The sequence below is a fragment of the Wyeomyia smithii genome, chromosome 3 (genome assembly GCF_029784165.1).
Source record: "Wyeomyia smithii strain HCP4-BCI-WySm-NY-G18 chromosome 3, ASM2978416v1, whole genome shotgun sequence".
In the NCBI taxonomy this organism is placed as follows: Eukaryota; Metazoa; Arthropoda; class Insecta; order Diptera; family Culicidae; genus Wyeomyia; species Wyeomyia smithii.
In genome coordinates this window covers 109,366,709-109,380,769 of record NC_073696.1, presented here as the reverse complement: position 1 = coordinate 109,380,769, position 14,061 = coordinate 109,366,709, and the positions used below count along the sequence as shown (strand labels likewise).

Here is a 14,061-nt window from a genome sequence, read left to right as displayed (position 1 = left end):
ATGTACTGAATATCTTGAACACAGCGTCAACGCCAACCTCTTTCAGCAACACTGATTTGATATTGAGGAGAGCCAGGTTTGGTAAATGGCTGGGCAGTGCTTTTTAACAGCACACCCGTACTAGCTGGAATAAAATAGACCCCAGTGTGGTTCAAGGCATAATGCACTATTCCTACCTCCACGTGTTACCGACTGTGATACGAGCAACCAAAAGGGGTAGTTGTTCTCCTTAGAGAGCAGCTTGTCTGAACCCCACAGGCTAGGGGCTGCTCAAACAGCGACTGATCCGGACCGAACGGCTGAACTATGAAATGCGGTGTCTCGCCAGCTACACCTATGGCGGCAGCCCCGTCGCGAGACTAGGCATCGCAGCCCTAGTAAGGCAGCATTCTAAAATAAACATACTACGAAGAATCAAGAATTCAAAACGAACCGGAACAATAGGCAATGACCCAGCCGACGAAATAAGGACGACGATTAGAAGCTCGGTACATGTAACAGTAGATCGCTCAACGCGCCGGATGTCGACTGGATTCCGCTGGATCAGCTAGAATCCCGCCACTTCGACATCGTTGCGCTCCAGGAGCTTTGCCTGAAAGGAGAGAAGGTACGGTGGATTTGTGACCGCAAGGCACAGAACCACCGAAGCGGTGGCACAACCAATGAGCTTGGTAGCGGTTTTATAGTGCTGTGCAGGATGCAGAGTCGTGTGATGAAGTGGCAGGCAATCAGCGACAGGTTGTGTTTGTTGAGAATAAAAGGCTGGTTCTACAACTACACTATTCCCAATGTGCACTGCCCTCACGAAGGAAGACCTGATGCAGAAAAAGAAACGTTCTACGCACAGCTGGAGAAACTTTACGATAGCTGCTCGCGTAGAAACACCAAGATTGTCATTAGGGACATGAACAGAAGGGAAGACTTATATTAGTCGGTGATCGGCCCGCATAGCCTGTACACCGTGACGAACGACAACGGCAAGCGGGCTGGCAGTCCAAAGTCCCTTCTTTCCTCGACCAACGTACAGCAAAACAATTGACCACGTTCTCATCGACGGCCCGTTCTTCACAGACATTACATACGTACGCACCAATCACAGTGCTGATCGGACATGACTACTTCAATACAAAAGCTACAAAACTCTGATATAACCGGTAGTCCTCTACGGAAGTCCTCTTGGTGTTTTCGAACGGAAGGTGCTGTGGATTATCTACGGTTGAGTACAAACGGACGACGGATAACGGCGACAGCGCATGAACCATTAGCTACAAGCGCTGCTTGGAGAGAACCCCATTGCGCACCTGGCGAAAGACAATAGGTTGCGGTGGGCCGGTCACGTCGTAGGGATGCCGGACGACAACCCTGTGAAATCACTTCTCTTCAGCAAACCATACCGGCAACAGAAAGTAAGGGGCGCAGGAACTGGTGAAACACAGCCTAAAACCGAGTAAAATGGCGACAACTTCTTGATACGGCACGAGTTACTACAGCTCTTGTCTGACTGGTAAGATGAGTAAGAGAGCAAGGCTTGAGAAACGATCCTGGATCATAACTAGTCCTTAGCCAATGAATGACGACATCTCAATTTGTGTTGATTTTGATGCTCTGATAAGTAGTATAGAATGTATTTATATTGAATACAATCATTCTCTGGAAAATTCTAGGGGGGGCTAAACACTTTCTAGAGGGGGCAGAAGCCCTCCCTAGCCCCCCCGTAGTTGCGCCCATGCTTCTACTATCAAATTTTTTCTTCCTAAGTTTCTTGGTACCCAAGTTTTTTCTTCCTAAGTTTCTTGGACTTCAACCGAAATAGTAAAAAACGATTAATCAATGCATTTTTAAAGTTATAACAGTGAAATACATTACTCGGTAATATCATGTACCTTGCATACTTTTGCATCATTATTTATGAACAATTATAATAGCTAAATTATTACTCTCCAGCATCACTGCTTTACAGTGAAAAGTAACCTCGTTGTATTTTCTACGTGACGATTGCGTTATCGGATTCAGCCAATGAGCAGCCGGTTCAAATTGGTTGAATGTAACGGTGACCAGCTGTCACGTCTTGTCTTAGACAAAACCTATAGACCTTTTAACGTACGAATGTGTTCGTGCAATCAGTTGAGGAAAATATTTACAAAGAGCTGTTTTGCTTGCAATGCTATGTTTTGAGCAGCTGGACAAATATTCAGTTAATAGTTATATGTTGAGTTATATGTTTTAAACTTGTATCTGAATATTTTTTTATTCTTGATCAGAAACCGGAAGAAGCTGCTGAACATAATCGACCAAAAATGCTAAAAAGTGATAAAAGTCGAAGCAACGAGATGCGATGATTTTCAGTTTGGAAGAAACAAAAGCAACTTCACACGGGTTTACACGTTTACTAGTGTGCGTAGGTGAAAAGTCACTTATCTCTATTGCTCTGATTAATACCGCTCGAAATTATATAGTGCTAGAAAAAGCAGTGCTAGAAAAAAGTGATAACTGTTATACAGTATAGTGCACTCAAAAATAAAGACATATGCAGTGAGTACAGTTTGTTAAAAAACAGTCGAATTTGAATTTAAGGAAATCTATTTTTACACATAGCCGAATTAAGACGCCATTTGCAATACACACCAGACAACCTATGTTGAACACCAACACACTCAACAATAAAACGATAATCTTTTCTGTAAGTACAAACACACAAAAAAAAACTCAAAACAGTGACGGAAAAAGGAAAACTACACGTATTGTATATTTTTAGACTCCTTGAAAAAGGTGTAATAAAGTCACCGAAACTGTCGGATTAAGAAACAAAAAATCGTTTTTGCTTCTATACACGAACTGATTAAACCGATAAATGAGCCGTTGAGAGCAAAAGTGGTACATGTGTGAATTATTATTTTTTCAGTGAATTTTTCAGGAGACGCGATAAACACTCAAATTGTAAATTATTTTCAACAATTTTTTCCAACATAGTTGCACTAAATCATTGCTGGAAAGGTTTCAAAAGACAGTACATGAAAACATAACGAGTTCTGGTTGAGAAACTTACCCATACTTCAATGGAAAAACATGTACCACTTTTGTTCTATAGGAAAAATAATGACAACCAAAAAACGTTGTGAGCAAAAGTGGTACATGTCCAGTGATGCATTATAGCTCTCTAATCTTAGGACATAGAACATTCATGTCTTCTGCAGAGTTGTCTAAGTGATTGAATACTATGGAATGATGATCTGTTTGTTAAAGAAATCTGCCTCTTCGTGGCGGTAGTGTATATGTATTTGGTAACAGCATACGAGTTGATACTGAAATAGGTAAAATACATTCTGGTACAAAATAGCGCCACGTAGTGAGAAAATTCCAAAACAGACAGATCTTCATCTGAAAGTACTCAATCACTTGACCAACTTTGCCGAAGACATGTTTGTTTTATATCCTAAGATCTTCGACTTACAATTCATCTAACATGCACAGACTGGACATGTACCATTTTTGCTCTCAACGAAATGGTGATTATGTTAATTACCAAAAATTGTGTTGGCTATAACTTTGGTTTAGGTTATCAGATCTCGTTTTTTTTTTGATATTCTAGTACATTATTGCGTTCTGCATCAATTTATGCAAAAAACTCAAAAAGTGTAAAAATGGCACATGTACCACTTTTGCTATCAACGGCTCAAATCTACAAAATTAACCGCTACAGTCGACAAACAAACAAGTAAATAAATGGCAAAAGAAAAACAAAGCTATAATCCCAATAGGTGATATTGGGGTGTTTAAAGGCTTTCTCTATCTAAAAACTTTCTTTTGTTACCTTAAGCGGACATTACACGAAGCGAATATTTGCCTATAATGACGGTCAATATTTGTTTGCCCGTGTAATATCAAAGTATTTGGCTAAATTATTTGTTGAAAAATATTTGCCATCGTATTTGCTTATCAAAAAATTAGGCAAATATTTGATTCGTCTATTGTCGTTCTTTGCTGATGAGGTCACGACCGAGCGAATATTTGCATGTATTTTTTCTTTGTTCATACTGAAATTTGGTATGAGCAAACTGCAGCAAATGGATTTCAATGAGTCACTTCACCTAAAATGTTTCGATTCTACTTGATGAGAGTAGTCCACGTAGTTATCAGTACACGTGAATATGATATAATTTTACTTTAGTAAAAGTTTCTTGAATCGTTAAAAAATACTAAAACCAAATTAAAATTCATGCTTCATTTAATTATTATTTAATTTCTTAATCGAACTTGATAATGTAATTGTAGCGCCAAGTAATCCAGTAAATTTAACCTATAATCGATGTTAATAATTGAAAATTGATCTGATTTTTCGAAAAATGCGACTTGACATAAATATTCTAATTAAACTCAAAGTCAAAGGTTTCCTTCTTTCCCAGCAACAATACGGATTATGGCACGCGCAATTGTATAGTCTTTCGATGAAAATCGTCGAATGATGGAGGAACCTTCATGTACAAAATGTTGCTTTTTAATCAATGGAGATACAAAATCCAAGACGGTGTGAAAATTAACTGATCATGTGCAAGAAGTTTTGATTCAAAAGTGGTACTTTATCAGTTAACCGTAGCATTTTCGTTTCACCCTGAAAGTTTGACCCAATCCCGCACCAGCACGCATTCAAACAGCCTTCTGATTCTCGTCATTTTCCATGGTAAATTGTCAAGCATGATCAGAAGGACAAACTAAAAACACTTCCTTTTTTTAAGTAGAATACTTCTCTCAGGAAGTTCGGCTACATAGGGATGTGAAATGAAAATCTAAAACCGAAAAAAGTGAAAAATATGTCCAATTTCAAATGCTAATAAATCGGTTAGTATTCGATGGATTTCCTTCGTTCTTGTGGCAATAGATTGGAAAATCTTCTAAGATTCTTCCCAAAAGAAGATAATTGTAATTTTATTATTCACACTATTGTACTATTGAAAATAGCCAAGCCTTGTCAAAACGAAAAATTCGACCTCTGATTGGTCGTTACAAGATTGCTTCCCAAGCACGGTCGACAGAATCATATACCTTGCAATTGAAAACATGCTATTTGGCCTATATAAAAGCCTGTTTCAGCCGAAGCCGCTCATAATAGTTCTAGACAGCGACAACAGCAATCGTCCTTCCATAGCAGCAGCACTAGCTTTTGCAACCGATTTTCAACCGCAAAATGCCTTTTTCAAGGCAAATAAACTAGTTATTGAAGGTTAATAATTTTCAAATTCTAGTTGTCTAATTTTTACTTTATTGAGTTAACCCCCCACTGTTGGGGCAGTGCAAAGGCTGTGATCAGCATAACCGATTTTGAATAACAAACTGCCCTGTTAGAACGCATTCACAAAAGCAGTTAGTTAGACTATGCAGAGCTAATATGAAGTCGATTCAATCAATCAGCATGAACAGAATTTCGTCGTCTCCCAGCTGCCAAGTTGCAACATGATGCAACACGCAACAGCGAGCAAACGTAATCGCTTGATGTTACAAGCCGCAATACGGTTAGGGGTAAAATCGTTGCGTGTGTGAGAGCACCATCGTTGTTTATTCGCTGGATACAAAAATCAAATGCGAGTTGTGGAATAATTCGTCTGAAGAACATTACAAAATGGTAAAACTGAACAGAAAGGCGTGACCTATTTCGTAGCACCCTTCGAATATAAAAGAGTGTTTCTGGGAAAACTAGCTACATTCATTAGTCGGAAGGAGAGCTGGATGGACCGTCCACAACGTTGACAGCAGTAGCAGCAGATATCAGCACTCAGCAGTAACAGAGGATAGCAGCGGGTTGCGCCTGTGGCTGCCTCGTCACCACGTCTACCACGTCACAGGCCTCTGCCAGGCTGAAAGCCAACACGAGCGATCGGGCGAGATTTTTGCCGTACATCAGCCGGCACTTCCTCTAATGGAAAAGTTGGATCATTTTGTTCAGAAGAATATTATTGTCGGTAATATTACAGAGATGCGGAATATTATTGTGGAATAATTCCCTTAGGCCTCTGCCAGGCTAAACGCGAAAAACGGCGCGAACCGATTCGCCCGGCCGTAGGTGAATGTACATTCGTAAGTAGAGCTGTGTAAAAGTATTCTACTTCAAACTTACGGTCGTGGCTTTGCACACAACCCTCCTGTGATTTTTTTGATTTAGAAATCCTACCAAGGAGATTTTTCCTCCGCCAATATCAGTTTCACAATTCGTAGAAGTTACAGGGTGGGGGTTCTTATTACCGTAAACTGGGGTCACTTAGATCAGCGGGGTGACTTTGATCACTCTACCTCTTTTTTTGAATTTGTGATAAAAAATGCTCGTAGAGTTTGAGATTTGTCATAATCTTCACTGGTTGTGTTCAGGTATGTCTAAATTGTTACTATTCGTGCATATACTGCCATTTAAAGTGTTTCTCATGCTAAAATATGAATTGAAAAGTGGATTTAGAGCGATTTTTATTGCATACAAACAATCGGCTCAAGCAGATACGAAACAACAAGCTGCAATACGTAAAGTTTGTTTATTTTGTTCCTAGATTAGCTCTCTAGATACGAAAATATTAATACAACGGTTTTTATTATTTTTTTGCAGTTTTGCCTTTCTCCTAGAAAGGTATAGCAATCACTTGCAAAACCGAAAGTATAAAAGTGCTCCAAAGGGCCGAATGGCATATATCACTCGACTCAGCTCGACGAGCTGAGCATTTTCTGTATGTGTGTGTGTGTGTATGTGCAGATTTTTATTCTCACTCACTTTTCTCAGAGATGGCTGGACCGATTTTCATGAAATTAATTGCAAATGAAAGGTCCTGTTGCCCCATAAGACCCTATTGAATTTTATTGTAATCGGATTTTTAGTTTAGAGGTTATGTTTAAAAATGTGAAAATCATGAAACATCAATATCTCAGAAACTACCCAACCGATTTGAACAAAATTGGTCTCAAAAGAACAGGCTATCTAGAAAACCCTTAAGTTTTGAATTTCATAAAGATTGAGCTTGTGGTTCAAAAGTTATGAAAAGAAACGTGTTCTGAAGACTGTTTAATCTCACTCATGTTTCTCAGAGATGGCTGTACCGATTTTCATTAAATCAGTGTCAAATTGAAGGTCTAGTTGCCCCAAAGAACTCTATTGATTTGTTTTGCAATCGGACTATTACTTTGCCTGTTATGTTTAAAAATGTGAAATCCAGCTATGCAAAGGAACATATTCCGAAGACTACTTGGACTCACTCACTTTTCTCAGAGATGGCTGACCCGATTTCCACAAAATTAGTGTCAAATGAATGGTCTAGCTGCCTCAGAAGACCCTATTGAATTTTACTGTAATCGAACTGTAACTTCATTTGTAATGTGCCGACTTGTGAAAATCACGAAACTTCATTATCTCAGAAACTACACAACCGATTTGATTATTATTATCAGATGAGCGGGCTAGTTAAGGGTTAACTGATGAATTATGATTGAACACGTGGTTTCAAAGTTTGGCTGCCCTACACGTTCCCATTTCATTTAATTATAATCGAACTTAAGCAACCATTATGTATTAAATTGTTAATAAAACAACAAAAGTCTTTTATCTCAAAGATTACATGACTTATTTGAACATAACTAGTGTCATACGAACGAGTCACCTCTCAAACATAAAAATCAAAAGTTATGGAAGAAGAGAAATTCACAGGCTATTTAAAACTATACCTGCTTTGATTGATATATGTGGCCTCAACATAATTTAAATGTGGTGTCGTACTATTTGAACGTTCCAAGTTCATTGATTCCTTGCGGTTTGTTTGAAGTCTGCAAATGCACGACGAATCGGCCATAGAATATGATCAAAGTCAAATAACAGATCGTTTGAAATGATTGGTTTTATCGAAATGACAACATCCTCGTCTTTTGGCTTCTGTACATCGCTTTAATTCTGAATATATTCATATTGGGTGGTATTCTGTCATTATCAGCAGACTTTCTGGCATCAATCTGACACCGGAAATACTCATATTGGGAGGTATTTTTGGTTGTTTTCCAGAAACTAAAAGTGGTCGTCTTCTAATTCAAAATAGTGTCCAGGGTCAATGTTTGGTTTCTATGCATCATCACGTTTACGGAAATATCCATATTGAGTATTATTCGGTCATTTCCGACTGTTTCCTATAAGTTGCCATTTAGCAGTTCAAAATGATGCCTGAGGTCAATTGTTAGCTCCTTGCATCATTCTGGTTCCAGAGATACTCGTATTGGATAGTATTTGTTTATTTTAGGCTGTTTTTCACAAACCGGTAGTCGCCATCTTGGATTTCAAAATGGTATTTAGGATACTGGGTAAAGAAAAACTCATATTGGGTGATATTTGGTCACTTTGGACTGTTTTTCAGAAGCCGAAAGTCGTCATTTTGGACTTTAAAATTGCCTGTGAAATCAATTTCTGTCATCTGGGCGTAATTCTGGTTCCGAAAACATTCATATTGAATGGTATTTGGTCATTTCCGGCTGTTTGCCAGACACCGGAAGTCACCATCTTAAAATTCAAGATTGTGTCTGTGATCAATTTTTAGCTTCTGTGGATCTTTCTGGTTCCAGAAATACTAATATTTAATGGGAATCGTCCATTTCAGGCTGTTCTCCAGAAACCGGAAGTTGCCATCTTACAATTCAAAATGTTGTCTGAAGTCGATTTGTGGCTCCAGTGCATCATTACGGTTCCGGAAATACCCATATTGGGTGGTATTTGGTCATTTGCCGCTGTTTTTCCGACACCGAAAGTCGCCATTTTGGATTTCATAATGGTATTTGAAGACAATTTCTGGATTTTGAACGTCATACTGGTTAAAGAAAAACGCATATTGGGTGGTATTTGGTCATTTTCTGCTGTTTTCAGAAACCGGAAGTCGCCATCTTAGAATTTAAAATGCTATCTGTGGTCGATTTTAGCTCCTGTGTATTATTCTAGATCCGGATGTTATTATATTGGGTGGAAATCGGCCATTTTTGGCTGTTTTCCAGAAACCGGAAGTTGCCATCTTACAATCCAAAATGTTGTCTGAGGTCGATTATGGAACATATTTGTTACCACTAAAAACATTCACCTGCCAATATGGTTCCATTTAGTTGATTAGTTCGCGAGATGTGCAGAAATTTGTGAAGAAACATGTACTTCCAGAAGAGGGAGGGGCGTCAAACCATTATGGACATATTTGTTACCTCTAAAAACATTCACATACCAAATTTGGTTGTATTTTCTTGATTGGTTCTTGAGCTGTGCGAAATTTGTGTTTCATTCTCATGGGATCCCTCCCTTATAGAAGAGGGAGTCGGGTTTCAAACCATTATGTACATATTTGTTACCACTAAAAACATTTACCTGCCAAATTTTGTGCCATTTGGTTGATTAATTCTCGAGATGTGCACAAATTTGTGTTTCATCCAACTATTATGGACATATTAGTTACCCCTTAAAACATCCACATGCCAAATTCGGTTTCATTTGCTTGGTTTGTTCTTGAGTTGTGCAGAAATTTATGTTTCATTTGTATGGGACCCCTCCCTTCCAGAAGAGGGAGGGGTCTCAAACTATCATAGGAACCTTTATCGGCACCAAAAACCCCTACATACAAATTTTCACGTCGATCGGTTCGGGTCTCCTACGAAAGGCAGAAAATCGAAGACAGAATCACGAAAGGCAGAATCACGAAAAGCAGAATTACGAAAGGCAGAATATTTCATAGGGCAGAATAACGAATGGCAGAATCACGAAGAGCACGAATTTCAGAATCAAAAATTGGTCTATTTTCTTCATAACAACACACACTCGCGGCCTTTGGCCGCTCTATTGTCCAAATGTATGCTGTCCTTACTCGCTACCGCTCGTTCGGACTCAACTAAGGGAAAGAAAACCTTCCTTTGAATAATCCTAGAAAACCAGTAGATCAGTTGTTTGTATGCGAGAGGCCGCCGCTTCCGACGGCGGGTCGGCGGCCGGCTCGGACCGCGGAAACCAAGGCGGCTTTGTGTCGCCTCGGTTCCTTGCCCTCGATTATGCGTCTTCGCCGCATAAATTGTTTTATGTTAATCATAATCAACAAGCCGTTGAGACTAGTGTAAGTTATACCTACCATCGAAAAATTACTCCCCGCGATGCCGTGAGACTCTTCAGGATCTGAGCCAAACCAGTTTGCGCGTCTCGGATCTAATAATTAGGCTTTATCTGCACCTCTCTTAAAAACTGGTCATCGCTGTGTGACCAGTTATAATGTCTAGTTACCAAATAATATTAAATAATAAATGTAGAGTAGCAGCTTTGATACCGTGACCAGCATTCGCACCAATTTACCATCACGCACTTGGCTATCGTAAGTCAGGTTCTGCTACCAGTGATTCTGCCTTTCGTGCCCTTCGAAATTCTGCCTTTTGAAATATTCTGTGTGTACGGTCATATAATTCTGCTTTTCATGATTCTGCCTTTCGTGATTCTGCCTTCTGTCGCGAACCCATCGGTTCGGTAGTTTTCGGGCCTACATGGATCAGACAGACAGACTTGACTGCATTTTTACATGTGAAGATTACCAAATCAATATTTTAGAACCTAAAGAGTGAATATACATTTATTGGATTGAAGCGTTCATGTAAATCTATTTTTACAAATAAAAGATTGAATGAGAAAGGCTGGGTCTGACCGCTAGGTGGATTAATTTAGGTTTTTTTCCTCAAAGGCAACGTTGAGTCCCAATAATCTCAGCCAGGGCTCAACATTTTCATTTCCTTCAGCGTCTCAATTGAAACTAGCACCGCATCGCTTCGTTTGATGATAGTTTTCTAATACCGCAAGCCGCAGTTAAAACGGCAATGGCATCCAATAAATACGTCACGCAAATTCCGATCGAAATTTGGAAAGTTTTATCGCTATTGATCACTGGCGCTGCATAACCACTTCGGATTGTGAAACTGGTTTTGGTGTTCTCCGTTTCATATCGTCATGGTTTTCTTGTCTCCCTCGTCCATATATTTGCAGGAAGTACTGTATGGAAGCCCCCTGTCTCCGTTAGCGCTCATTGTCATTTTCGATTGAGAATCGTCATGTGAGAGTGATGGTGAGGTGATAATCTTTTCTTTCAATTGAAACGCATTTGTATCAGTTTCTAGCCCTTCAGTTGTCGAACTCAAAGCAAGAGCTCCTGAGCAGTATTCATGTGGCTCACGAAGAGCTTGAGAATGATAAAAAAGCTTTTCAATCGAAAGCGACGGGTCAAAGCGTCACTATAACCTGAAAATTGTCAATTGAAAATGACTTTGTCAGGCTCTGATCTCAACAGTGTATTACATGTTTTCTTCTTAACGACCACCCAAGACGTCACGTAACAAGCCAATTTTAATCACTGGATAAGCCATATTCCACGTGGACTAGTTTTAGGAGATTTTAAGCCTCCTTTCCTCTTCTATCCAAAAAAAAAATTGTATGAATCTTTTAATTCGCTAACATAAACTTTTCACGTGGAATGTGAATAGCCAAGCCCCCATATTGCTTCTCATATTTATTAACTGATGTAAATGAGTTAATAAATATGAGATGCAATATGGGGGCTATTCACATTCCACGTGAAAAATAGAGAATTTACCCATACATTATCGTAAAATTGCCATGATTTTTTTAAAGCCTAATGAAAACATAATACCCATATTTGAACAAACAGTTATTGATTATTACTTAATAACCCGAAGGTTTAAAGCATGACCAAGCAGTGTTTCAAAATATTCTTTTAGTGCTTAAAGCCATCTGTCCACTTTTAATGGAAAATTGTTTTTTTTATATAGTCTAGCAGCATTCAACTACCGTTCCAAGGGAGGTTCTGCCATGTATTCGGCCAGCTTGCTAGTAAACTGCCAAAGGGAAGCAGAGGGAGTTAATCGAAGAGCAGTCCTGGTAAAGTAAACTTTATCTAGCAGTGCGTGAAATGCATCCACTACTCTTTTGGTTCTGCTCTGAAATGTTCGAGGGTTGGCAGAATTTTTATAGATTTTTTCACTACAAACCATGCGTCGCCAGTCATCAGTTAGTACCCCTTTCTGTCTGCATTTAAATGGTAAAACCATTTAAAATTTAATAAACTTCTTCAACCGAAAAGACATCAAAATTTTGACAATTGACAGTTGGCAAGTATCACAATAAAGATTTACGAGATTTTATTCAAGAAATGAGTTCTGTTACTGTCAATTTCAATTTAACTTCTGAATATTTCTAATGCAGTACAAACCAACCTTTTGTTATGATCCGAATTGGGTCAGTTATACGTTTGCATCTCCAAAAAACTTCTTCAACATTCGCTTCTTTTTCTGTAGACCACCCTAGCATTACTGCATCTAGATATTCTGTAATACAAAAACGACAGAAAAAAACTTTGCCACATCACTGAATATTCGTTTATGCTACATCAAACGAGCGTCGACTTATTGGCTGTGTATCGAACCCATTGCATGCCCTGGTGCTGTGCAGTTGATGGTTTAAAAACTTTGCAGGACTTGGGCGCACTAGACGACTAAGTAGTGCAAAAACTAAATGGATTTTACCCACTGTTCAAGCATCCTTTTTTCGATAAATCATCCGCTTCAATTATTCTGGCAAGTTTTGACGTTGTGCTAAATAGTTACTTCGTTTCCGTCCGTCTGATGGAAAATATTCAAAAAAATTCAAGTTTTAGTATGAAATCCCAGACTGAGACGGCATGTATGAACGATGAATGATCATCACCATCAGAAAATTGCCCCAGTTACTACTATCCAAAAGTTATGGCTAAAACAGTTCAACACGTATTTTTTGTATGTAACACAAACCATCCAATAATGCTCGTTGCATTTTCATATCATTTTCAGAATTCGTGAGCACACTGAAAGACGTACGCGTGAGTGTACCGGCTGCAATCCGACGCGGTGATAACGCTAATCTGATCTGCCATTACGATATGGAAGGTGCCGCCCTGTACTCTGTCAAGTGGTATAAAGGAAAGCGAGAATTCTTTCGTTACACTCCCAAAGAAAATCCTTCACTGAAAGCGTTCCCTGTGCTGGGTATCACGGTAGAGGTAGGTGTCAATGAGTGCTTTATTTGCATCCCAGTAAAATATGCATGGAAATTTAACTATTAAACATTAATACATATGAATAACTGTAGCATTTAAAAATGAATTCATTTAAAACAAAGTTCAAAAATCTAGTCGAACTGACACTAAAATCATATCACCTTGGCATATGAAAACCTACCTCTCATTATCGTAGCTTTCATATGCCAAGTCTTAACTTCAAAAACTTTTCTCAGCAGTCAGTCATCAAATGTTCATCTGAAAAGTGAGAAGGGTTCATAATGTAGATACGGTCGTTGCTGTACCCTGTCATTTTTTTTTCTATCTTAGTGACGTTTCTTTGGAATGACATTGCAATAACTGTATATAAGGACCGCTCAGTTCCAACAAACTTTTCCACTGAAAGGAGTTGCTGAGCAGGAATGTATTGTAAACATATACATAGCAAAGTATTGCAGCTCTACCGAAATTGTCGTTCTCCTCCGGCTCCGTACTCGTTATAACCAGAGTTGCCATTCCGAAATCTGTGTTTTGAAAATAAAAATCTGTGAAAATCTGTGACCAGAAAAAAAAATCTGTGATCATATCTGTGACATTAATATTTGTTTAAACAGAAAACGACATTGATTGAATTGCTGAATATAGTTTGATAGTTTGTTAATGAGCCGCTCTATAAATATTTGAACTTGGACTAAACATTAAATAAAACATTAAATAAACATTAAATTTTCCTCCACACGGTTGAATTACTATTCAGTTTTCAAAATTGCATTGAAACACTCAACTTCATCCCCAACGTAGTTTTGCTCAGGTTGGCATTAAGACAAAATTCTCTCTCCAACTGCTGTTGAAAGAGGCATTATAATTAGGGAAGTTACGGAAATCTGCATCTGCATTCATAAATGCAAAACATCTGCATGAAAATTGACATCATGCGTATGTTGAAAAAAATATTGCTTTCTGAAATTTTGCAAAAAAATTTTCTTTAGTGTATTTG

At 38.6% G+C, this 14,061-nt stretch overlaps 1 protein-coding gene across 11 annotated transcripts in view; it reads left to right on the top strand.

Moving 5' to 3' along the window:
* Positions 1 to 14,061, top strand: part of LOC129726538 (uncharacterized) — a 54,247-nt gene that overhangs the window by 22,681 nt on the left and 17,505 nt on the right. For all 11 annotated transcript variants that reach the window (XM_055683366.1, XM_055683360.1, XM_055683367.1 and 8 more), the window contains one exon: positions 12,859 to 13,067. In XM_055683366.1, coding sequence (XP_055539341.1) covers positions 12,859 to 13,067 — 209 coding nt within the window. The remainder of the gene's footprint in view (positions 1 to 12,858; positions 13,068 to 14,061) is intronic.